This window comes from Felis catus, chromosome B4, assembly GCF_018350175.1.
Source record: "Felis catus isolate Fca126 chromosome B4, F.catus_Fca126_mat1.0, whole genome shotgun sequence".
Lineage (NCBI taxonomy): Eukaryota > Metazoa > Chordata > Mammalia > Carnivora > Felidae > Felis > Felis catus.
Window position 1 is genome coordinate 38,228,121 of NC_058374.1, and position 21,900 is coordinate 38,250,020.

Here is a 21,900-nt window from a genome sequence, read left to right on the forward strand (position 1 = left end):
TTCAAAAATGAAAAAACAATTTTTTTTAAATCAAATTTAATTTAAAAGAAAAGCAAACATTTACTGAGGTGCTGGTATGGACTATGGCATTTGCTGAATGGATGTATAAAAAAAGAATAGATTGTGTGAAAGATACCAGGGTCCCTAGCCATGGAGGCCTTTTAACTAGAGGCTGAAAACCACCTGGTATTAGTGCTTACTGTATGCCAGTCACTGGTTTGTTTGTTTGTTTGTTTGTTTTGTATTGTTTCTTCACTTTTGAGAGAGAGTGGGAGTGGGGCAGGGGCAGAGAGAGAGGGAGACACCGAATCTGAAACAGGCTCCAGGCTCTAAGCCATCAGCACAGCGCCCATGAACTGTGAGATCATGACCTGAACCAAAGTCGGACACTTAACTGACTGAGCCACCCAGGTGCCTCTGCCAGTCACTGTTTTAAAGGCCTCCCTCTGTTAGCTCAGTTCTTAGAACAACTTTATTCAGTAAATACCCTTATGATCTTTGTTTTATAGATGACAAAATTTAAGCATAGAGAGCTGGGTTCAAATCCAGGCAGCTGCACTGAGCCTCTGTGCTATGCAGCCTGCCCTCGGTGTGTCTGCCAAAGTCCTCTGGAGCAGCCGAAATGGAAACATCAGGTGGAGAGAGTTTAATGTCAGTAAACTTGTTTTATGCTTCTGTGATCTAATATTCCCACCAGATATAATATAATAAATATAATATAATATAATATAATATAATTCCCATAACTATTAAAAAAATAAATCGAAGATTCAAATCAAGTAAATCATTGATAAATCCCAATTCATTTTTAACTTTACTTGTGATCTGTTACGTCTTTGTTGCCTTTAGAATTAAATCTCTTGAGAATCTGATATTCACTCTATTTTGAGAATAGGAAGGGGGTGTTGGCTGCCCACCCCTCCACCCCTTCCCTCCCCACCACCCTCCCACTCCTCAACAGGGGAAATCAGAAAGCTACTTGTGGAAACAGGGTTTGGTGCTACCTTGTTATCACTGTTTACCCCTAGAAAGGCAGGCAGCCTTTGCCAAATGACTGGGAAATGGAGTACCCAAATACAAATAGGAAGAGACTCCCTTCAGGGAACCCCCCTCCTGAGAGTTGGGCCACCACTTGGGGGCGCCAGAAGCCCAGAGCACAGAGGAGGCTGACACCAGCAACCCCTTCGTGCTGTCCCCTCCAGCACCTCCATCCCCTGTATATATTCACTCATACACACCAAGTTCAAAAGATCCCCTTTTCTTTGCAGCTGACTTGCGTTGGGGTTGGAGATGTTTGTAGAGGAAGGAGGGACCCCAGAGCTGACCTTGTCTTTTTATTTGGCCCTTGATTAAGTACGTGGTCTGAAGTTCAATTTTCCAAAAGTTCAATGTTCTAGGTTGTTTTCAAAACATGTCCCATTGGCAATGGACAGATTGGAAGAGCTGAAATCGGGCAAGCAGGTCATGGAGCTATTCACTTGTCAGACTTTTCTGGGAAGAGTCATAGATTCCGTGTTGCCCCATTCTGCTATCCTCCTCTGACACACACACACACACACACACACACACACACACACACACACACACCCCGACAGGGAAAAAAAGAAACTCTGGGAGGGGTGCCCGGTGGCTCCCTCAGTTAATTTCGGCTCTTGATTTCAGCTCAGGCCATGATCTCATGGTTCGTGAGTTCAAGCCCACATCAGGCTTATCAGGCTCCACGCTGATAATGTGGAGCCTGATTGGGATTTTTCTCTCCCCCTCTCTCTCCCCCTCTCCTGCTCAAGGCCGCGCTTGCTGTCTCAAAATAAATAAACTTTAAAAAATTTTTTAAATATGAAATTTATTGTCAAATTGGTTTCAATACAACACCCAATGCTTATCCCTAAAATTAAAAAAAAAAAAAAAAAGAAACTGGAAAACTGTGGCTTTGTTGGTTGCAAAAGATTTTTACTAAAGTTGGCGAAGATACAAATTAAGGTCTTATGATGTACCCAGGATGGGCCTAGAGAAAAGCTTCAGGTGGTTCCATAGGATCCCATCCTAACACTGTCTTCTCTCTCCGTTTGAAGTTAAATGAATTGGTGGTGGGGGACACCAGCGGGAAGCTGTTTGTGTATAAGAATGATGACAGCCGGCCATGGCTCACCTGTTCCTGCCAGGGCATGGTCAGTATTCAACTTCCTGGGGCATAAGGGGCAGAAGGATCCTTTCTGTGCAGGGACTATCAAGGCTGAGCCATACAGAAACCCACCAGTGTGTCCCAGTTCACCAGCTATTCAGCCAGCCACTGCTTCAGGGTTCATTCCATTCAGGGAGGGAAGCTGCTGGGCAGTGCGCCTCCAGCTGGTGGGTTGTTTTTTATCTTCTGTTTCCGCGTGGCTCTCAGTACTTTAAAAACTGCCAAGGTCATCTGATCTCATAAAGTATAGTACAAAATGGGGGTAATACTTTGCATAAGTCTAGAAATATGATAGACTGGTTGTATTAGATGTATCTTTTGTTTTGTCTTGTTCAGCCCAGACAGACTTAACTACTTGAGGTCTCCCTACTGCTCTAGGTAAACCAGACTTAGAGCACAAGAACGCGATTAACATGAACTATCCGTGTAGGTCATGTGGCACAACTTTTCAGCAAATGATGGTAGTTAGCAAACCCTCTCCTTGCTTCACTGAGATTAGAGAGTACTGGTCTCCTTCAGCATGTCTCCCCTTTTCTTTGCAGCTGACTTGTGTTGGGGTTGGAGATGTTTGTAATAAAGGAAAGGTAAGAACTCTAGGGGACGTTGGGACTTCGGTAGAACTCCAAGGCTTTGCCTAGATTGCTCCCCCTCTCCTGGTGGAAATCAGTTGAGAGTTAAAGGCTTTAGCCCTCACTTCTGTCCTTTAACGACCAGGCTTGTGCCCAAACTTCCCTCCCCAGCCATCCCTCCTATGCCTCTGCCTCTCCCAGAACCTGGTGGTGGCGGTGAGTGCTGAGGGATGGTTTCACCTGTGTGACCTGACGCCTACCAAGGCCCTGGATGCTTCTGGGCACCACGAGACCCTAATGGGAGAGGAGCAGCATCCAGTCTTCAAGCAGCACATCCCTGCCAACACCAAGGTCATGCTGATCAGCGACATCGGTGGGCATGGCTGTCTCCGCAGGCAGCCAGGGGAATAGGAGTCAATGGGTAGTAGAGCAGATGTCATGGGATTCAGGGAGGTAGTTAGTATTCATGGGTGCAATTATTATGCATTTTATGTTGAGTTACTAAGCTCCCATTATAAACTAGTTATCATTCTAAGCACTGTGATTGCAGCAGTGAATAAAATGGACAAAAATCACTGCCTTCTTGGACCTTTCCTAGGAAGGACAGAAAATAAACAGTGCAAAATATTTTAAGAAGATTAAATAGTATATTAGAATGTAGTAAGTGCCGTGGAGAAAATAAACCACAGAAAGAGGCTAGGGAGTGTCAGGGTAGAGAAGTAGAGCTACCAATTCTAAATGGAGTTATCTGGAAAGTCCTTTCTGGGAAGGTGACATTTGATCAGACACTGAAAGTGGCAAGGGAGTGAGTCGTACAGATATAGGGCTGATGTTTCGGCCAGAAGCTGTCACGAAGGTGATGGTATGTGGCATGAATCAGGACACCCGAATTTTGTGTCTGAGGGAAGAAGCACAGCACAAAGTGTGTGAGGGGACTAGCGCAGCTCTTGGGGTCTGAAGTTGTACTGGGTTTCGGCGCAAACGCTGGTGATGTTAGCAGGGGGCGGAGAGGACATGTGTGTAGGATTCAAGCTGATGAACACGCATGTGGCTCCAAACTCGTCCTACTTTCTGGACCCACAGATGGAGATGGGTGTTGTGAGCTGGTGGTCGGTTACACGGACCGTGTGGTACGGGCTTTCCGCTGGGAAGATCTGGGTGAAGGCACTGAACATCCAACAGGGCAGCTGGTGTCACTCAAGAAGTGGACACTGGAGGGTCAGGTGAGAGGCTGAGCGGGGGGTGCTCAGGGAGACCAGGGAGCAGGGAAGAAGCCCTCCTGTAGGGGCCCTCTTGAGAGAACAGTCGTGGGTCAGGGTTTAGAGTGGGAGGAAGGGAAAATCTCCTTGTTGAGAGAAATCCAAAGAAGAGAGTTTCAAATCAGGGTCTTAGGGGAAAATTACTAATAAGAGGCAAAGAGCACCAGGCTAAGAGTTAAGAGTGTGCTTGAGGGTGTGATGTGCTTTGTGTCAGAGTGTGGACCCTGGTTGAGGCATGCACAGTGGAAAGCAGATGGGCTATGTGGAGACGATGGCACGAGGCAGGAACCCTACAAACTCAAATTCTTCCTCCTGCTGTTGCCCCCCAAGCCTGGGATGCTGTTCCCAGGGCCCCTGCCCCACTTCTCTCCCATGCTCTCGGCAGGGTCCCATTTCTGTCCCCAGCCCCCTTTAAGGCCTTGTTCCCTGGTGCAGGTGGACAGTCTTTCAGTGACTCCAGGGCCCTTGGGTGTTCCTGAACTGATGGTGTCTCAGCCGGGCTGTGCTTACGCCATTCTCCTGTGTACCTGGAACAAGGACGCCGGGCCCCCTCCCACCTCTGAGGGGGCCCCGGAGGGCAGCAGGTAAGGGCGCAGACCTGTGGATGGTGTGGTTGTGTGGAATCTAGATGGGCTCCTGGATGCAATGGCAGTGGACAGGACTGCAGTGGGCAGAGCTGCTTTGGCTGGGTCCTGGCACAGCACCTTTGCCCCATTAAGGAAAATGATTTCAGGACCCAGGAAATCCTGGGCTTTAACCTCGTAGCACCTGGAAAAGATTCCAAGATTCTAACTTGGCAGCTCTGTCCCTCTCTTTTCTACTCACCACATGGGCCAGACAGGGTCAGCAATAGATTTCCAGGCTGATTCACATCCTAGAAGCTCGTACAGAGATCGGGGCCACAAACATCCTGCAGAACTAGGCTCATTTGGTCCCCACTTAGTATCCCTCCCACCCCACCCCACCCCCACACAGGGAGGCCCCGGCTGCCCGAGATGTCATGTTGCACCAGACTTCCGGCCGCATCCACAACAAGAATGTCTCCACCCACCTCATTGGCAACATCAAACGAGGTGAAGGTGGGGTGGGGACACAGGAGGGAGCTGAGGGGCAAGCATCAATCCTGGGAGAGGGAAGATGCTGGGCCTTCCCTTCTCCCTACCTTGGGCCGCCTCTCACCCCACCCTGTATGCTCTGACCTTGCCCTACCCTTCACATTTTCTTATTCCTGTCCTTCTGTCCCTCCTGCAGGCCACAACTCTGAGATGGGTGGCTCCGGCCTCTTTGCCCTCTGCACCCTGGATGGTGAGTTCCTGCTGGGGCAGGAGGCTATGTGCCTGTGGGGTGTGCTCAGGGGTCCTTGTCCTGCCCACCCCAGCCTGCCTGTCACCCTGCAGGGACGCTGAAGCTCATGGAGGAAGCGGACAAGCTGCTGTGGTCGGTGCAGGTGGATCATCAGCTTTTTGCCCTAGAGAAACTGGATGTCACGGTGAGAGGAACACTCTTACCTTCTTCACGTGGAAACATGTGATGCAAATGAGTCCATTCTCACTTCACAGTTCGCTCTCGATGTTTATCTAAGTCTCTTCAGACAGACTCTTAACTGCGTCTCAAGTGAGTCTTTTTCCTAACTTCTCAGGGCTTAGTACCATCTCTGCACTGCCGCGGAATCTCTCGGCGGCAACTTTTCCAGGAGTAATGGCTCCAAAGAGAAATAATTTATTAGGGTCCAGAAGTGAGTTTTTGGCCTCAACTCCAGATGTATGTTCTGTAATTTTTTTTCTCGTCTATCTATGAGCCTCTCTTTACCAAGGCTGCAGCCCCAGAATCTGCGACACCGGGGGCATACTTTGCCATTGTGCATGTGTGATGGTAGGAAAAAAGGCACGAGGCTTTGAAGTCGGTAGAACAGGCCTGGGTTTGAGTCCTGATTCTGTGCTGCCTCCCTTCTATGCTGTGTGACCACGAGTGAGCGACTTCATTTCTATAAGCTGAAGTTTCCTCCATATAAAATTGGGAATAATGGTGTCTCCTTCACCAGTTGTTTGGTGACTGGCGCACGGAGGAAGTTCAGTAAGAAACTTAGGGCTCCTTTCCTTCCTGGCTGTTGGTCACCCAGAACTAGGTCCACAAGTCCTTTATGTGCTATCCAGACCCATTGTTCGGGCTCTTCTATTTACCAGCTCCCTGCCACCCCTGCATCCTTGTCTCTGGCCTTTTTCAGGGCAATGGGCATGAGGAGGTGGTTGCCTGTGCCTGGGATGGACAGACGTATATCATTGATCACAACCGCACCGTCGTCCGCTTCCAAGTGGATGAGAATATCCGAGCCTTCTGTGCAGGTGGGACCCCACCCCATGGACCCTCTCTAACCACACTTGTATGCCTCTCATTTCTACTCTCTCTGTGTCCCCTAACGTGCGTCTTCATAAACAAATGAGCTCTTCAGCACTTTTGTTAGAGGGTGATGGTGGGTACTGAATTACCGTCTGCACAGTTTTAAATAAGGAATGAGAGACAGTGACAGGTTCATCTTTCAATATCTTAAAGAATGGGATGAGTTCTTAGCATCTGCCCGTCTGGGATGTGTGAAGGCATGGGAAAGTTCTCTCCCATCTGAGCATGTCAGAACTCTGTGAGGAGCATTCTCCCAGACAATTTGCATTTGTTACAAATCAGGGACTTGGAAAGCAGTCCTGGCTTTTTCAGGTGACATGGGGAGATCTTTGGTTGCTGAAATGGTAAGAATTGTATAGCGCTCTGGTGTACATACTCTAGTGACCCAGAAGGTTAAAATGCCTTTGAAGAAGGGACTGCCACCAAAGAGAAGCCTTAGTTTCTTTTCTTTTTCTTTTCTTTCTTCTCTTTTTCTTTTTTCTTTTCTTTCTTTCTTTCTTTCTTTCTTTCTTTCTTTCTTTCTTTCTTTCTTTCTTTCTTTCTTTCTTTCTTTCTCTTTCTTTCTCTTTCTTCCTCTTTCTTTCTTTCTTTCTTTCTTTCTTTCTTTCTTTCTTTCAGAGAGAGAGAGAGAGAGAGAGAGAGAGAGAGAATCCCAAGCAGGCTCTATGCTATCAGAGAGAGCTCACAAACTGTGAGATCATGACCTGAGCTGAAATTAAGAGTTGGATCACTTAACCAACTGAGCAACCCAGGTGCCCAGCTTTAGTTTCTGATCGTGTTTTGCTAATCTACCCCTTGGACTACCAAAACTGTCCTTCATTCCTCCAAGGCTATCACTAAGATGGGAAAATCAGCAAAGCACTTTTGTGGGGCCATTCTGCCTTGTGGGTTTTTTTTCTTTTTTTTTTTTTAATTTATTAAGCCATCTTACCATAACTCAATACCTATTTTTTTTTTAATGTTTATTTATTTTTGAGAGAGAGACACAGTGCAAGCAGGGAAGGGGCAGAGAGAGAGGGAGACAGAATCTGAAGCAGGCTCCAGGCTCTGAGCTGCCAGCACAGAGCCCGACACGGGGCTGAGACTCACAAGCTGTGAGATTATGACCTGAGCCGAAGTCAGACGCTTAACCGACTGAGCCACCCAGGTGCTTCCCATGGTGTTTTTTCATATCTGAAATGGGGAGGTATTTTACCTATTTTACTGAGTTCCCAACACAAATGGATTAGAAAGAGGGCCTTCAGGGGCGTCTGGGTGGCTCAGTCGGTTAAGCATCTGACTTTGGCTCAAGTCATGATCTCACAGTTTGGGAGTTTGAGTCCCGCAACAGGCTTGGAGCTTGTAGCCTGCTTCAGATTCTGTGTCTCCCTCTCTCTCGCTCCTCCCCCACTCATGCTTTGTCTCTCAAAAATAAATAAACATTTTTTTTAAATTAAAAAAAAAGAGGGCCTTTAGCTTTCTGCTTGACGTCTGTGGGAGGGTCAAACTGCTGACTCCAAGGCCTGCATCTTGTTCTCTGCCCTTCCCCACTGGGACTCGAACTCTCTGACCTTTGTCTCACCCCCACACCCTGCAGGCCTGTATGCCTGCAAGGAGGGCCGCAATAGCCCCTGCCTCGTGTACGTCACATTCAACCAGAAGATCTATGTGTACTGGGAGGTGCAGCTTGAGCGGATGGAGTCGACCAATCTGCTGAAGCTGCTGGAGGCTGAGCCAGAGTTCCAGAGCCTGCTGCAGGAGCTGGGCGTGGGTGAGTCCCAGGAGTGCTTCAGGCCCGAGAAGCCCCGTGCCAGGTGCCCACAGATCCACAGCCTCTGAACCGCCCCTTTCTTGCCCTCAGATCCCGATGACCTCCCAGCTGTCCGCGCCCTGCTTCACCAAACCCTCTACCATCCAGACCAGCCCCCACAGTGTGCTCCTGCAAGCCTCCACGATCCCACCTAGCTGGACTTGCCCTCTTAGCTGAAGAAGGAGCCTCCTGAACCAACCCACCCCCCAAGGTATCCATAGTGCTGGCAGGATTGGGAGTAAACATCACAGAGGAGCGTGGAAAGATGGCAGCAACCTTAGGGAAGCTGTGAACTATAGCCTTCATGGTCTCCTTGGTGAAAGAAGAGGCGAGTTGGCCCTCGGCCCTATTTCCTTATGTACCTCACCCATCACATCAGCAGAATCATAGAACCCCAGCCTCATTCCACATCATCTGGGACTGCCCCCTTCCTAGACCCCGCCCTCCCCCCCCCCCCAACTCTCATTGTGTGGAAAACAGACTTGTTCATGAGGAGGGAGCACAGATCCTTTGCATGGCTCCGATGCCTATAAGGAAACCAGGCTTCGGAGCCAGTAGGGCTATGAGATAAGGGCTCCCTGCATCCCAAGCTCCGTCTTCCATGGCACAGCTCCAAGTCACTGACATTAGGTATTATTACAGGAATGGCACACTGTTTTGCTTTTGAAGGGGGGTCTTTAATCATCTTACAGTCTGGTCTTAATTGTTCCCAGCAACGCTGAGATGATTGTCTTTACCAAAGAAACTGGGCTAGCACTTTCTCATTTTGCCATGTTGCTTGTGCAACTTTGTGGGCCTTGCACCCACATCCCCCCAAAACACCTTTAGAATCCAATGCGGGTTTATGATCCAGACCACAATCAGAATTCTATCTTGGACCATTTATATTCCTTCTGCTCTCGATTCTGTGCACCGTTAGTTAGTGTTTTTCACGTTACAGGCTGCGATTCTTTGGTGGGTTGTGGTCAGCATTGTTTGAATAAACGAAATGGGGTAGAATAAAATAGAAAGAAAAATATCAGAGTGTCATACTCACAGCATAGGGAAGTATTGTTTTGTTATAACTGTACATGTGCATGTGCATGTGCGTGTGTATGCTAACTGCTCCGTAAAATGTATTTCCTGCTGTGAGTTGTGTTCAGAGGAGTCAGAAAGCCATTGCTCTCAATTATATTAACCCAGCCAGACGGGTCAACCTGGGGAAAGGTCCACATTCACATCACCTTTCTGTAAGGGAATAAGGGCAGAGTTACCAATTCGGACTCTGATCGACATGGAGGGAAACCAGAGAAGGACATGAGCATAGAGAAACAGGTGTTTATTCAAGTGGAGAAGCAGCTGGGCTGAAGGCCTGCCACTGGGTCTGGGGTCTGCGGTTATAGAAGCAGCAGGAGGCAGGAAGGAACAGGCAGAGCCAGGAAAGCAGAGGTTATGGGGCAAGGCAGTGAGGGACCAAGGGTACCCACATTACACGTGTGGTAGTGAGCCCCCTCCTCTTCTCTTGAGGTCAGGGGACTCAGCTGGGAAAGGCAAGACCAGATGTCACAGGGCAGCTGGTTCTCCTCTAGTCTACCCCAGGCTCACAATCTTGTTTCCACCCCAAGGTCCTAGTTCCCTAGCTGAGGTTAGTTACACCATTGTCTTCCTCTGCCCTTCGTCCGTGACTTGAGAGACTCAAACCTGCCAGAAAGATGCTCAGGGTGTCTGGCTCCTTAAGGTTTGGGTTCCTCTCTTTACAGTGAAGATGAAAAGCCTCCTTGTTTTTGTGCTTTGGCTCAGAGCCTGGCAAGGGATCAAAATAAGATTCCAAAATAAGACAAGCTCAAGCTCAGGAGGCCAGAGATGAGGGGAAGGAAGAACGTCTAATGAGGTGAGTAGTTCTAGAAATAAGAAAGACTACTGGTTAGGTTCCAAGTCTGAGTACGGCCAGGCCCTGCCATCCTGTCCACCTTGTGGGGGCAGTTCCCAACAGGGCTCCTCACCATCCCCCTGAAGTGTAAAAAAGCAAGTGGAGGACGAGAGACACCTGGAGAAATGCTAGAGGTACACCCAAGGTTTCGCACAGGGAAATCAAATAATAACTGACTTCTGACATTTGCAACCCCAGGAAAGGTAACTGAGAAAGCTTCTGAAGCTCCTCTGCCAACTCGCCTTTCTACTGTACCGGAGTATTCTGTTTCCTGTTTCTTCCCCCACTCAGCTGTGAGCAGATGTGCGCAGAATCAGAAAGGCAGGCGGCAGCAGGGACAGGACCCCTGGTGGGTGAGATGTGGCAGTCTAGTTGCAAGAGGTACTAAGCCCCAGGAGGGGAAGGGAGAGGCATGGGAGTGAAGGCCACCGAGGGGTGTGTGGGGTGGATCTGGAGGCAGGTAAAGGACAGTATGGGCTGCAGCCTTTGACTTGGGCCAGTTCCTACCACGCCACGCTTACATCCTTTTCCACAGTCCTGATTTGGAGGGGAACGGGGAGGCCAGTCCCCTGAGATCATGGGCCCTCTTTCTGGAAGTCTTCTGGAGGATTGAGCAGTTGCTGAGAAGCAGAGAGGAATGTGGCTGACTGAGGCCAATGGGACGGCAGGGTCAGGGTGGTGACAGAAGGGACAGACGTGGTAGTCCCAGGTACCTGGCTCTAGTAATGCCCCATTCCCCAACATGGCTCTTCCCCGAGGCAAGGTCCTTCCCCCGGGGACTGGCTGGTTCATCAGTCACTGGCCAGGCTCTTGGTACAGAGGCAGGAAGGGCAGCTCTGAGAAGGGGGCCCTCAGCCGCAGCACTCCATGCTCGAGGTCGATGCAGCACTGTGGGGGGTGGGGGGAAATGTGTGCTTCTCTCAGCAGGTAGCCTCTCCCTCAGCCCTCCCCCCCCCACTTTCCACAGCCCCCAGCCCCCTGCTCCTTGCTCATCCCCCTGTTTCCATTCACCTGGAACTCTGGGGTTGTGGGCAGTGGGACCTGGTTCTTATGCTTCACTTGTGGGCAAATAAGGAACCTCCAAGGAAGCAAGGTGAAATCCCACAACTCTGAGTCATTCTCATCAGAAGCTGGCCCACGCTTCCTCACCTGTGCCTTTTACCTCTTTATCCCAGCCCTTTGGGTCAGGCCCCAAATGTGGGTCAAGCGCCCGCATCCTTCTTACCTTGAGAGAAAGCAGAGTCTGCAGTCCAAGACAGAATTCAGGACTCTCAACATCTGCAGGAATCGTTTGAAAACAGAAGAGGCTGGAGGGCACCCAGGGGTCACGGTGCCCTGTGAGCACTCACTCCTTGTCTGCCTCCCCACCCCCAGCTCTGAGGATCTGGGCCCAGAGATTGGGGGCACCTCATATGGTGCCAGGAGAGGAAGGCGGAAGAGGAAGAAGAGGCTGTGAATGAAGGGAGGACTCACCCACAACCTGGGCTGAGCAGGCCACTGTCTCCTGGCCCAGCTGTAGCTCCAGCTGCTCCACCTGCGTGGGGGGCCCAGGTGCCACGTCCCCACCTGGGGCTTTGAGGACCTTCCCTAACCTGTGGTTGGGAAGTAAGGGTTATGGCCACCACAGCCCCCAACCCCAATGCCTTTGTCAGCTGACGCCCCTCCCCCTACACGTGGGTTCTCATCCAATCCCTTGCCCCCACGTGGGGTCTGAATCCTTGTCTTCTCTACCAGAGCCCCCATCCAATCTTTTTTTTTTTTTCCAATTATAGCTCTATTGGTATATAGTTCATATACCGCAAAAGCTACCCTTTTATAAATGCAGAGGCTTTTAGTATATTCATAGAGTTATGCAACTACCACTACTATCTAATATCAGAATATTTTCATCACCCCCCCTAAAGAAACCCCATCCCCCATCCATTCTTTTAGGCCACACTCTTACCCCAGGCGGCTGAGGCACCCAGCTGAGATCTGGTTGTGTTGGGTGCCTGTGTCCACGGCCACCCGAAGCTCCTGGTCTCGGCACTGAGAAAGAGGGTCGCGGGGAGTCAGAATGGATTGGGCTTGGATCCTTCACCTTTCCCAGCCCTTTGATGACTCCCTCTCAAAAACGTGTGAAGGGAATGAACCAAGCCTTTCAGAGTGATCTTTATGGCACTCATGCAATCGAGGCAAAACTGGCTCTTAGATGGAGGAATCAAAAAAGGAAGTAGAGCTGTCTATGGGGAGATCATACACTTGGGAACCACTTGACCAGAAATGGAGATCTGTTTGTGTAGAGGAATTCTTGGGACGCCAGGGGCTTAGGTTAGAGAGGTCTAGGTGAGGGATACAGGAGGGGTGAGAAGACCAGGCTGTCTCGCCAGGAAGTTCAGATGGGGGTAAGCGACAGGTTTACCACGGAAACAGACGGGTTCACTTTCTTCTGGATATATACAGACATTTGTGGGTACACTTGGACATCCCAAATGCATGCCATTTTCTCAATCCAGACTTCTGCTGAGCACCTGCTATGTGCCAGAGATGTTGCTGGAAGGCACATCAATGAATGCTGTGCTCGGGTGTAGGGAAGTGACATGTAACTAATGCATGGTAGAAAGTTTTAAGGTCTATGAAAGGGTTGTCAATAAAGTGTCCTGGATATTGAGAGGGAGGGGAGGCTCTTTCTCCCCTGGGGAAATCAGAAAAGGTTTCAAAGAGGAGGTAACATTTGAGGCTTTAAAAGGCTCTAGAATGTGGCCAGAGACTGGAGAGCAGGAAGAGGAAATGCCACACAAAAGTGGTGGCAGAGGAGTGGTGGGTGTTCAGTACCGCTGGGGTGGTCAAATGGCTCCAGAGAGGACCATGCTGTCATCGGGAAACACTGGCAAGTATTTACACATGCGCATTTGGAGATTACATTTGATAAAAGGGTTGGCACGGACACGTGGAATTGCACGGAGGGAAGATGGGTTGAGGTAGAAAGTAGAGAATGTACAGGATCCCATTTTTAGGTCCAGCCTCGGGGGAGAGGTGCTTTTTCTCCCTCCCTCCTTCCCTCACCACCCAGGGGAGGAAGGAGAGTGGCGGAAGTGAGCCGTTCACAGGATCATTCATGAAAGCCAGTGCCCTGGGAGGCCTCTCACCTTGCAGTTCACCAGAAGAGCAGGAATCTGTGTCTTGCTGGTCTTCCTCCTGCTCTCCTGGCTGTGAATCGGGGCCTGCGCGGGGGGAGACTCCCCCTGAAACCGACTCTGGTTTCCCTCCACCAGGCGTCTTTGGATCACACTGTGCGGCTGCTGGCTCCGTCACAAAACAAAGAAGGCAGACAGGTCTAAACCCAAGTATCCAGGCCACTCAGCTCTCCCACCTTAGATCTCCCACGATGTTCAACCTAACCCCACCCCAGTCCCGCGTCTCATGGGAGTAAGAAAGGGGCAGTATCTTACCCAAGTCCCAGCCGTCACATCTTTATAGCAGAGTGAACCCTCGTATCAAATCATACCATTTTGCTGAGACCCCAATAGATTGCTCAGCAATGAAGAAATGAGAAAAGAACAGTCCATTCTAGGTTTAGACCAACCTATTGACTGCCAAGACCTCTCAGGAGCTAGTATTATGCTTGGGGAACTTTTTGTCTCAGGTCTACAACACATTTTTAACATTTTTTTCCCCTTTGTTTCCCCTTCTGACCTCATCCTTCAATGGGCTGCAGATCCCAGAGTTGATGTTGTGATGGAAGTCAGAGAAAAAAAGTCACATCTTCAAAACTAGGATGCTTGAACCATCTCTCGCCTGAAACCACCTTCACTCCATCTGGTCAATTTACTAAGTTCTGCCAGCTTTGTCTCCTGTATTTATAGAGTCCAACCCTGCTTTGTACTACTGCCTTTATTCGAGCCTCACCTCAGCTGTCCTGGATCACTGGACCACCTCCCGAAGTTCCTAAGAACTGGCCTCCAGTACTGCTGTCTCTCAGATACACCTGCTTGTAGCCAGTGATTATCTAAAACCCTTGCTTCTCGGGTGCTTGAGTGGCTTAGTCGGTTAAGGGTCCAACTCTGGATTTCAGCTCAGGTCGTGATCTCACAGTTCGTGAGTTCGAGCCCCATGTCAGACTCTGCACTGACGATGTGGAGCCTGCTTGGGATTCTTTCTCTCCCCCTCCCTCTACCCCTCCCCAGCTCAAGCTCACGCTCTCTCTCAGAATAAATGAATAAACTTAAGAAAAATAAAGCCCTGGGGCGCCTGGGTGGCGCAGTCGGTTAAGCGTCCGACTTCAGCCAGGTCACGATCTCGCGGCCCGTGAGTTCGAGCCCCGCATCGGGCTCTGGGCTGATGGCTCAGAGCCTGGAACCTGTTTCCGATTCTGTGTCTCCCTCTCTCTCTGCCCCTCCCCCGCTCATGCTCTGTCTCTCTCTGTCCCAAAAAATAAATGTTGAAAAAAAAATTTAAAAAAGAAAAAAAAAAAAAAAAAGAAAAATAAAGCCCTTGCTACTCAAAGTGTGGTCCTCAGATATGTAGCTTGAACATCACTTGCCATCACTTGGAAGCTTGTTAGAAATGCAGAATCATGACCTACTGAATCAGAAGCTTCATTCTAATAAGATGCCCTGATGATTCGTGTGCATGTTAGAGTCTGAGAAGCAGAAAAGGAAAACAAAACTAACCATATTACTCCTGTTTAAACTCCCATCAAAGCATGCCTGCTTCCTGTTGCATGATAAAGCCCAAACTTTCAGGGGATGCACAGCCCAGATGACCTGGTCACGGCCTCGTCCTCAGCCTTGTCTTTCGCCTGCCTATCTGCCCCCATTGACCCTACTTGTACCGCTTGTACCAGGCTGCTTGCTCCTGGCCTCCACACATTTGCTCCTGTTCAACCCCCTTCCTGAGACGACTCTCATTCTTCTGTGGGCCAGACTGGATGACTGGTTCAACGTACTTTGTTCCGGAGCTACTCTTTATTTGGGAGAGAGGTTTTTATCTAAGTCTGGAATTCCATGTGTGTCCTGTAATTAACACAGGGTTTACCTCCTCCAGGAAGCCCTCTCTGACCTCTTTGTACTCTTCATTCCACACGCCAGGCTGGGGCCAGCATCCCTTCTCTTAGCTCCCTTTGTCATGCTTCTCACAGTTGTTATTTGTGGCTTTTACTCTCCCATTAGCCTGGAGAGCCTGTGACATCAGATCTTTATACCCCAAGGCTTAGCTTAACATATAGTAGGCACTCAATAAATGCTTGTTGAAGAATGACTCTATCTGTCCAGGCTCCACACATCCTTCTCCACCTGCCCTTTCTTCTTGGGAACGTGGGATTGTTTTTCTACCCTTGGTTTAATGAGCCCCTTGAGACTTGCTGCTCCCGCCAGCAAGGCTGCCAGCAGGAGACCCAGGTCTGGGAAAAGGGCAGTGAACTCCAGGGCAGGCCGGAAAGAGCAGCTCTGCGGTTCCCAGCTCTCCTCCCACCTTTCCCACGATGGACACAGCCTTCAGGTCCCCACTGCTGTGAGGTTTGCTCCAGAGTTATCCTAAGGAGGGAGACGGTGGGGTCCCCCCAACCTGTTGTGTCTTCACTGCCAAAGCCACACAAGGTAACTGCTTGAGATCAATTTGGGACGTCCTGAGGCAGTGGGGTGAGGTGAAAAGCTCAGGACTTATCAGAAGGCTGGACCTGCCACGCTGGGATGGTAATGTTAACAGAGCCTCTAATCCAGGGCCAGATGGATGTAGGGTGGTCTCCAAACCATAGAGGCTCAGAGGTCCTAGCCACCGGGAGCCAAAGCACCAGCTTCCCTGCTGTCCCGTTTCTCCCTGTTTCTCAGCTGTGCTCTCTGTGTGTGTGCAAGAGCAGCCCCGAAGTTCCCTGAACTGAGATCTCGGTCTGGTCACTTTTCCTGTTTGGGAGCTGCTGGGATGAGGCTGGGAATCTGCTGGCCTCTGGGTTGGGTTCCTGGAGGAGGAACATTTCGTCTGAGAGGAATCTGGTAGGGCTGGGTCAGGAAAGGGAATGAGGGGCTGCATTGGCTGAGGCCCCTAGAGTTGACTTCGTGCCCTTCAGGTTGGAAGAGTGTCCTCCTCTCAGACCTTCTGATGAGGAAATGGGTGAGGGAACAGAGTGCTTCCAAGCAAAAGCCTTCCTTTCTTCTAGAAGAGCCACAGGCCACAGAGGGTTCCATTTTCTCTGGGCCCTACAGAGCTTATTTTCTCCCTCAAGCTAAATGGAGTCGTAGCTGGAGGAACAATCATACTCAGACCTTAGATAATGCTTTCTATTTTCCAGGCTCTTTTCTAAGCCCCTTATAGGCATTAGTTCGTGCAACTCCCACAGCAACGCCATGAGGGAGATACTACTAATTTCGTCTTCATTTAGCAGATGAAGAAACAGGTTCAGAGACATCAAGCAATTTGCCTAAGGTAGTAAGTGGCAGGGCCAGGATCTGAACCCAAGCAGCGTGGCTCCAAAGCCCATGCTCTTCACCACTGTCTCGGTGGGGGCGGGGGAGGGATGAGTGTTCGCAGCTGCCCCTGACCCACTCACCTCCTTGTTACACCCCCACCCCATTCCCTCTGGAGGCCACAGAGGCCCTGCTGCAGGGAGATGGAAAGAAAGAAGCCTGGAAGGGCCATTGCCCCTACGAGGAAGTAAGGGGGCACTCAGGGGGCTGGTGGCCCAGGCAAGAGCCATATGAAACCCTGAGGCTCTGGAAAGGACAGAGGCCCTTAGTGCTTCCATTCTGGAGGGAAAAGGCAAATGGATGATCAGAGCTGGTAGGAAGGAATCGGTTGTTTAGGGACAGGAGAGAAACCATAACCCTAAATTGGCCAGGCCTCCAGGCCCTCCCAGCAGTAAATGACTGCTCCAGAAGGTTCCTGTGTCCTTGTAAGCCTCTTCTCCTAGAGAGCACAGTTCCTCATCACCCCCAAGATAAGTCTTGGGCTGTGTGAGAGAAGCTGACTGAGCAAGGAGACTAGGCCCCCCCAGAGCCACCGAGCCACGGGAGCACCCCCAGTGAAGAGTCTGAGGATGGTTGGGGTGGGGCCCCTCCACCTGGGACTACCTCTGCCCCACTCTCAGCAAGGGAGGGGGGATCTGAAGGTTAGGGTCTGCAGTTTCCGGCCCTCCGCCCCCTCCCCAGGATATAGGAAGAGAGAGGGGAAGGGTGGGGAGAGGGCTGCCTCACCAAGTCCTTGGAGGTGCCGAGCCTCTTGAGGCTGTCCAGGGGGAGCAGGTCGGCAGAGTCCTTGTGCAGGAACTGGGTGGCCTGTCTGAGCCGGCGCTGCTGGCTCAGGGGGGCTCGGTCGCGAAGCGCTGCCTCCTGTCCCCTCCTCCTGGAGTCTCCCTCCACTCTTCTGGCCTCCTGCCGGGTGGCCCCTGCGGGGCTCCCGGAGCTTGATGAGCAGGGCGGGGGCTGCTGAACCGTCCTCGTCTCCATCCCCTCTGCCCCGCCACCCGTGGCCCCGCCGCTTCCCGCCTCCCTCAGTTCCGGGTCGCAGCTCTCCTGACAGGAGGGTCTCCCCGGGGGACAGAGTAAATCAATAAATAACGTGCTGGAGCAGCCGCGTCAGACACCAATTTCCCCGAGATTGCAGTAGAGGGAGTGAGCCTCCGGCTGGAAAAACCCAGCACTCCAGGAGGAGGGGCGGGGATGGGGGGGGGGGTTGGTGGTAGGTTCTGCAGCGCGTCCAACTCTAGGGTCCTGGTGGGAGCGGTCGGTGGAAGGGGTGTGTGTGTGTGTGTGTGTGTGTGTGTGTGTGTGCGCGCGCGCGCGCGCGGGCGCCTGCAAGCACGAGGGGTGTGACGGTGTTGTAAACTGTCGGGGTGTCCGTGCCAGCTTGTTTGAAAGGCAGTGCGTGGGTGTTGGGAGGGAGTCAGCCTGCGTGTGGGATGCGGGCACGTGCGGCCCTGTGCGTGTGCCCTCCCGTCTCCTCTTGGGCTGCCCCGCTCTTTTCTCCCCTGGGGCCCTCTGCAGTTTGGGCTTGGGGGCAGGCCAACAGCCAGGTTCAGAACAGAGAGGGGGGCCTCAAAATGGTCTTCCCCCCTCTCCTTCTTGTCAACAGGAGAGGCTTCACCCTTCTGGGTCTCGACCTTTCGGATGTGGCAGATTCAGAGTCTTGTTTATTCTGGGTTCTGGATTCCAGGGGGGCAGCAAGAGCAGCTCTGAATCTCCCCACAAGCAGCGCCCCAGCATCTCCCTCTTCTTCTTCTTCTTCTTTTTTAAAGTTTATTTATTTATTTATTTATTTATTTATTTATTTATTTATTTTGGGAGACAGAGACAGAGCACACAAGCGGGGGAGGGGCAGAGAGAAAGGGAGAGAATTCCAAACGGGCTCTGCACTGCCATGTGGGGCCCGAACCCACCAACCGTGAGATCAAGGCCCTAGCTGAAGTCAAGAGCCCTTGCTTAAGTGACTGAGCCACCCAGGCGCCCCTCCCTCTTCTTTATTTAAGGCTTCTGGAGTCCTGGCTCTTTAAAAAGTATTACAATTCAAACATGCAGAAAGTTGTAAAGAATAACCTTTACCTTTTGCTGGCCACCCCAGTTAAAAAAAATAACCAAACTATTGTAAATATAATCGAAACGCCCCTTGCACCACTCCTTCTCCCCAGATAACATCCTTTTCTCAATTTGGCATTTTAGCATTCCCACATTTGTTCACTCTTTATGCATGTACGTATATGTGTATCCGAAGCAACATATCATTTAGTTTTGCCTGACACATTATATATGACCTTCTGCAGCTTGTTCTTTTTTGCTCAATACTTTATTCGTGAGATTCATCCCTGAGCTATGCATTCTCTTTAACAGCTGTATGTTTTTCCTTTATATGAATACATCACACTTAGGAAATTTAGATTATTTTTCTACAAACAATGGTGTTTTGAACATTTTTACACTTGTGTCCCGGGCACACATATGAGCATTTCTCTAGAGGACATACCTAGGTGTGGAATGCCCAGGGCATCAGCTCACAGCTTTCCCCCTTTGGCATAATGCCACCTTGCCCTCCAGAGGATTTATACCAGGGTTGCTCCCCAGGCAGCAGTGTCCAGGGGTTCCACGCCCTCCCCTTCCTCACCAGCACTTGGAATCAAACTTTTTTATAGCCCGGGCTCACCTGTCGTCAGATATTTCTCTCCAGCCTTTTATCTTCACCATCATCAAAAGGCATTGGTCAAGCACCTGTTTACTTGTGTTGGACACTTACAGGCTGGGAGCCCCGACTGAGCCCTGCTCCTTAGAGGCATAGTCTGATCCAGACATCCACGAGGCACACACACGTTCAGACAGGCAAGATGTCCTCTGGCCTCCTGCAGACCCAGCCTTTTTCAGGTATTTTCACAGCCATGACAATTATATGAGGAAGAATTGCGTTGTGATCCCTGTTTACAGATGGGAAAAGTAGTTAAGGTGTACAGGTTAAATTGTGTCCCCCATAAATCTGTATGTTAAAGTCCCAACTCCCAGCACCTCAGAATGTGACCTTATTTGGAGACAGGGTCTTTAAAGACATAATCAAGCTAAGATAAGGTCACTAGGGTGGACCCTAATCCAATATGACCGTATCCTTGCTAAAAGGGGAAATTTGGACACAGAGGTACACACAGGAAGAACGCCATGTAAACATGAAGGCCGAGTGTGAGTGATGCATATATAAGCTAAGGGACACCGAAGGTTGCCAGCACCACCAGAAGCTGGGAGAAGGGCCTAGGCCAAATTCTTCCTCAGCCCCCTCAGAAAGAACCAACCTTGCCAGCACCTTGATCTTGGACTTCTAATCCCCAGAACTGTGAGACAATAATCTTCTATTGTTAAAGCCATCCAGTTTGTTATACTTTGTTATGGCACCCCTGGGAAGCTAATACTGAGACTTAGAAATCTCACCTAACATTCAGTTACTATATGGCAGAGCCAGGAATCAGCCCCTTATGTTCTGTCTCCCAAGTCCTGCTCAGTGTCCACTATGCCGTAAAGAGAAGACTGACAGAGGTGAAAATCATGGAATGAAAACTAAGCTATAGTATGATTCCGTTGATTGAGTTCTGGACCACCCACAACCTGGCTTCGTTTAAACACAGTTTCAGTGGACTATTCCAGCCCCTTCCCATGCCTTGGCATCCTTTACCACCACACGTTTGCCTGGGATAGAGATCGAGGAGGGGCCACTGACATGTTGCACTGGTTCCTGTGATTGTTTTGATAGGATCAACTGTACGCATTGATAGATGAGTGAGTGGCCTACATACTATGATGCTGGGCAGGCCAACACTAAAAGGTATCTCCTTCAACTTTATTCTTGGCAATTCATTCTTTAGGTTTGAAAAATCCTTCAACATCTTCAAGAGTCCTTCATTAATCCATTTCTTGGAAAAGTAATGCTATCGATGAACAAGAATGAGATGATTCCAGAGCACTTAGCAAAGTTGCGTTGGGCCAGGCTGATGACATGGATGGGATGTCTCCAAACTCATCAGTGCACTTAGGTCTGCAGACAAAACCCAAGGGAGGAGTAAACATAACTGTGGTGTAGAATGGAGCCTTTGGAGTTTACAGTTTGGATGCAGTGAGGTTGGGGACGGCATCACCTCTTTTCCAGTTCTGACAAGGCTTTTGTTGCCTGGCGCTCAGAACCACTAGTGCTCAGGAAATGCCATTCTTTGGAATATACTTGTGCAAAAAGAGTCAAATTGGTCCCTGTGTTCTGTGACCAAAACTAATACTGTCTCATTCATTATCTAGCACACCATCTTTGAGTGGGGCTAAGGGGTAAAAAAAACTCTCTTTTGCCTTTTTTGTATTCTTTGTTTTCTTTCTTTGTAAATTTGCTTTTCCTCAAATTGTAGGGAGAATGAGAATGTTTTGGCAATGGAAAGCCGAGTTTTTTAAGGAGCTAAAGAACTCCCTTTGGTAAGATGATGAACCCAATGCAATCCACAGATCCAGTGAAATTCGTATCAAAACACCAGTAGTATTTTTCACAGAACTAGAACAAGCAATCCTAAAATTTGTATGGAACCACAAAAGACACTGAATAGCCAAAGCAAGCTTGAAAAAGAAAACCAAAGCTGGAGGCATCACAATTCCAGATTTCAAGTTATACTGCAAAGCTGTAGTAAACAAAACAGTATGGTACTGGCACAAAAATAGACACATAGATAAATGGAACAGAATAGAGAGAGCCCAGAAATAAACCCATGGTCAGTGAATCTACAACAAAGGAAACAACACACAATGGGGAAAAGACAGTCTCTTCAACAAATGGTGCTAGGAAAACTGGACAGCCACACACAAAACAATGAAACTGGACCACTTTCTCACACCATCCACAAAAATAAACTCAAAATGGATTAATGACATAAATGTAAGACTTGAAACCATTAAAATTTTAAAAGAAGACAAGGCAGTAAACTCATGGACATCGACCTTAACAACACTTTTATGGATCTGACTCCAAAGGTAATGGCAACAAAAGCAAAAATAAACAATTAGGAATACACCAAAATAAAAAGCTTCTGCATAGCAAAGGAAACCATCAATAAAACAAAAAGGCAACCTACCGAATAGACATTTTTCCAGAGACATACAGATGGCCAACAGACACATGAAAAGGTGCTTAACATCACTTATTATCAGGGAAATGCAAATAAGAACTATAATGAGATATCACCTCACACCTGTCAGAATGGCTAAAATCAACAGTACGAGAACAACAGATGTTGTGAGGATGTGGAGAAAGGGGAACCCTCTTGCACTGTTTGTGGGAATGCAAACTGGTGCAGCCAGTCTGAAAACAGTATGGCGTCTCCT

General features: G+C 49.5%; 2 protein-coding genes across 7 annotated transcripts in view; one reads left to right on the forward strand and one right to left on the reverse strand.

The window, feature by feature from the left end:
* Positions 1-14,052, forward strand: part of ITFG2 (integrin alpha FG-GAP repeat containing 2) — a 17,092-nt gene extending 3,040 nt beyond the window's left edge. The window contains exons 2-13 of one of the 3 annotated variants that reach the window (XM_019834359.3): positions 2,073-2,168; positions 2,725-2,766; positions 2,923-3,124; positions 3,835-3,974; positions 4,446-4,594; positions 4,986-5,083; positions 5,262-5,315; positions 5,408-5,499; positions 6,235-6,352; positions 7,984-8,157; positions 8,248-8,407; positions 13,803-14,052. In XM_019834359.3, the coding sequence (XP_019689918.1) occupies positions 2,073-2,168; positions 2,725-2,766; positions 2,923-3,124; positions 3,835-3,974; positions 4,446-4,594; positions 4,986-5,083; positions 5,262-5,315; positions 5,408-5,499; positions 6,235-6,352; positions 7,984-8,157; positions 8,248-8,351 (1,269 nt within the window). In that variant the 3' untranslated portion in view covers positions 8,352-8,407; positions 13,803-14,052. Of the gene's footprint in view, positions 1-2,072; positions 2,169-2,724; positions 2,767-2,922; positions 3,125-3,834; positions 3,975-4,445; positions 4,595-4,985; positions 5,084-5,261; positions 5,316-5,407; positions 5,500-6,234; positions 6,353-7,983; positions 8,158-8,247; positions 9,215-13,802 lie in introns of those variants that run through there. The other 2 variants (XM_019834360.3, XM_045061256.1) reach the window with 2 other exon arrangements.
* NRIP2 (nuclear receptor interacting protein 2) lies at positions 9,494-18,274 on the reverse strand. Of its 4 annotated transcripts, none has more exons than XM_011283736.4 (7): positions 17,272-18,272; positions 13,234-13,386; positions 12,051-12,133; positions 11,579-11,697; positions 11,331-11,348; positions 10,819-10,993; positions 9,494-10,725 (listed from the first exon to the last, which is right to left on the reverse strand). In XM_011283736.4, exons 1-7 carry the CDS (start codon positions 17,521-17,523, stop codon positions 10,623-10,625), a joined length of 903 nt encoding a protein of 300 aa, XP_011282038.2. In that variant the 5' UTR covers positions 17,524-18,272; the 3' UTR covers positions 9,494-10,622. The 4 variants fall into 4 exon arrangements, 3 of the variants coding, with proteins under 3 accessions (XP_011282038.2, XP_004001561.1, XP_044917192.1); XR_002159468.3 differs by having other exon boundaries at positions 11,331-11,383; positions 17,272-18,268; XM_004001512.6 differs by having other exon boundaries at positions 9,494-10,993; positions 11,331-11,383; positions 17,272-18,267.
* Positions 18,275-21,900: the final 3,626 nt, after the last annotated feature.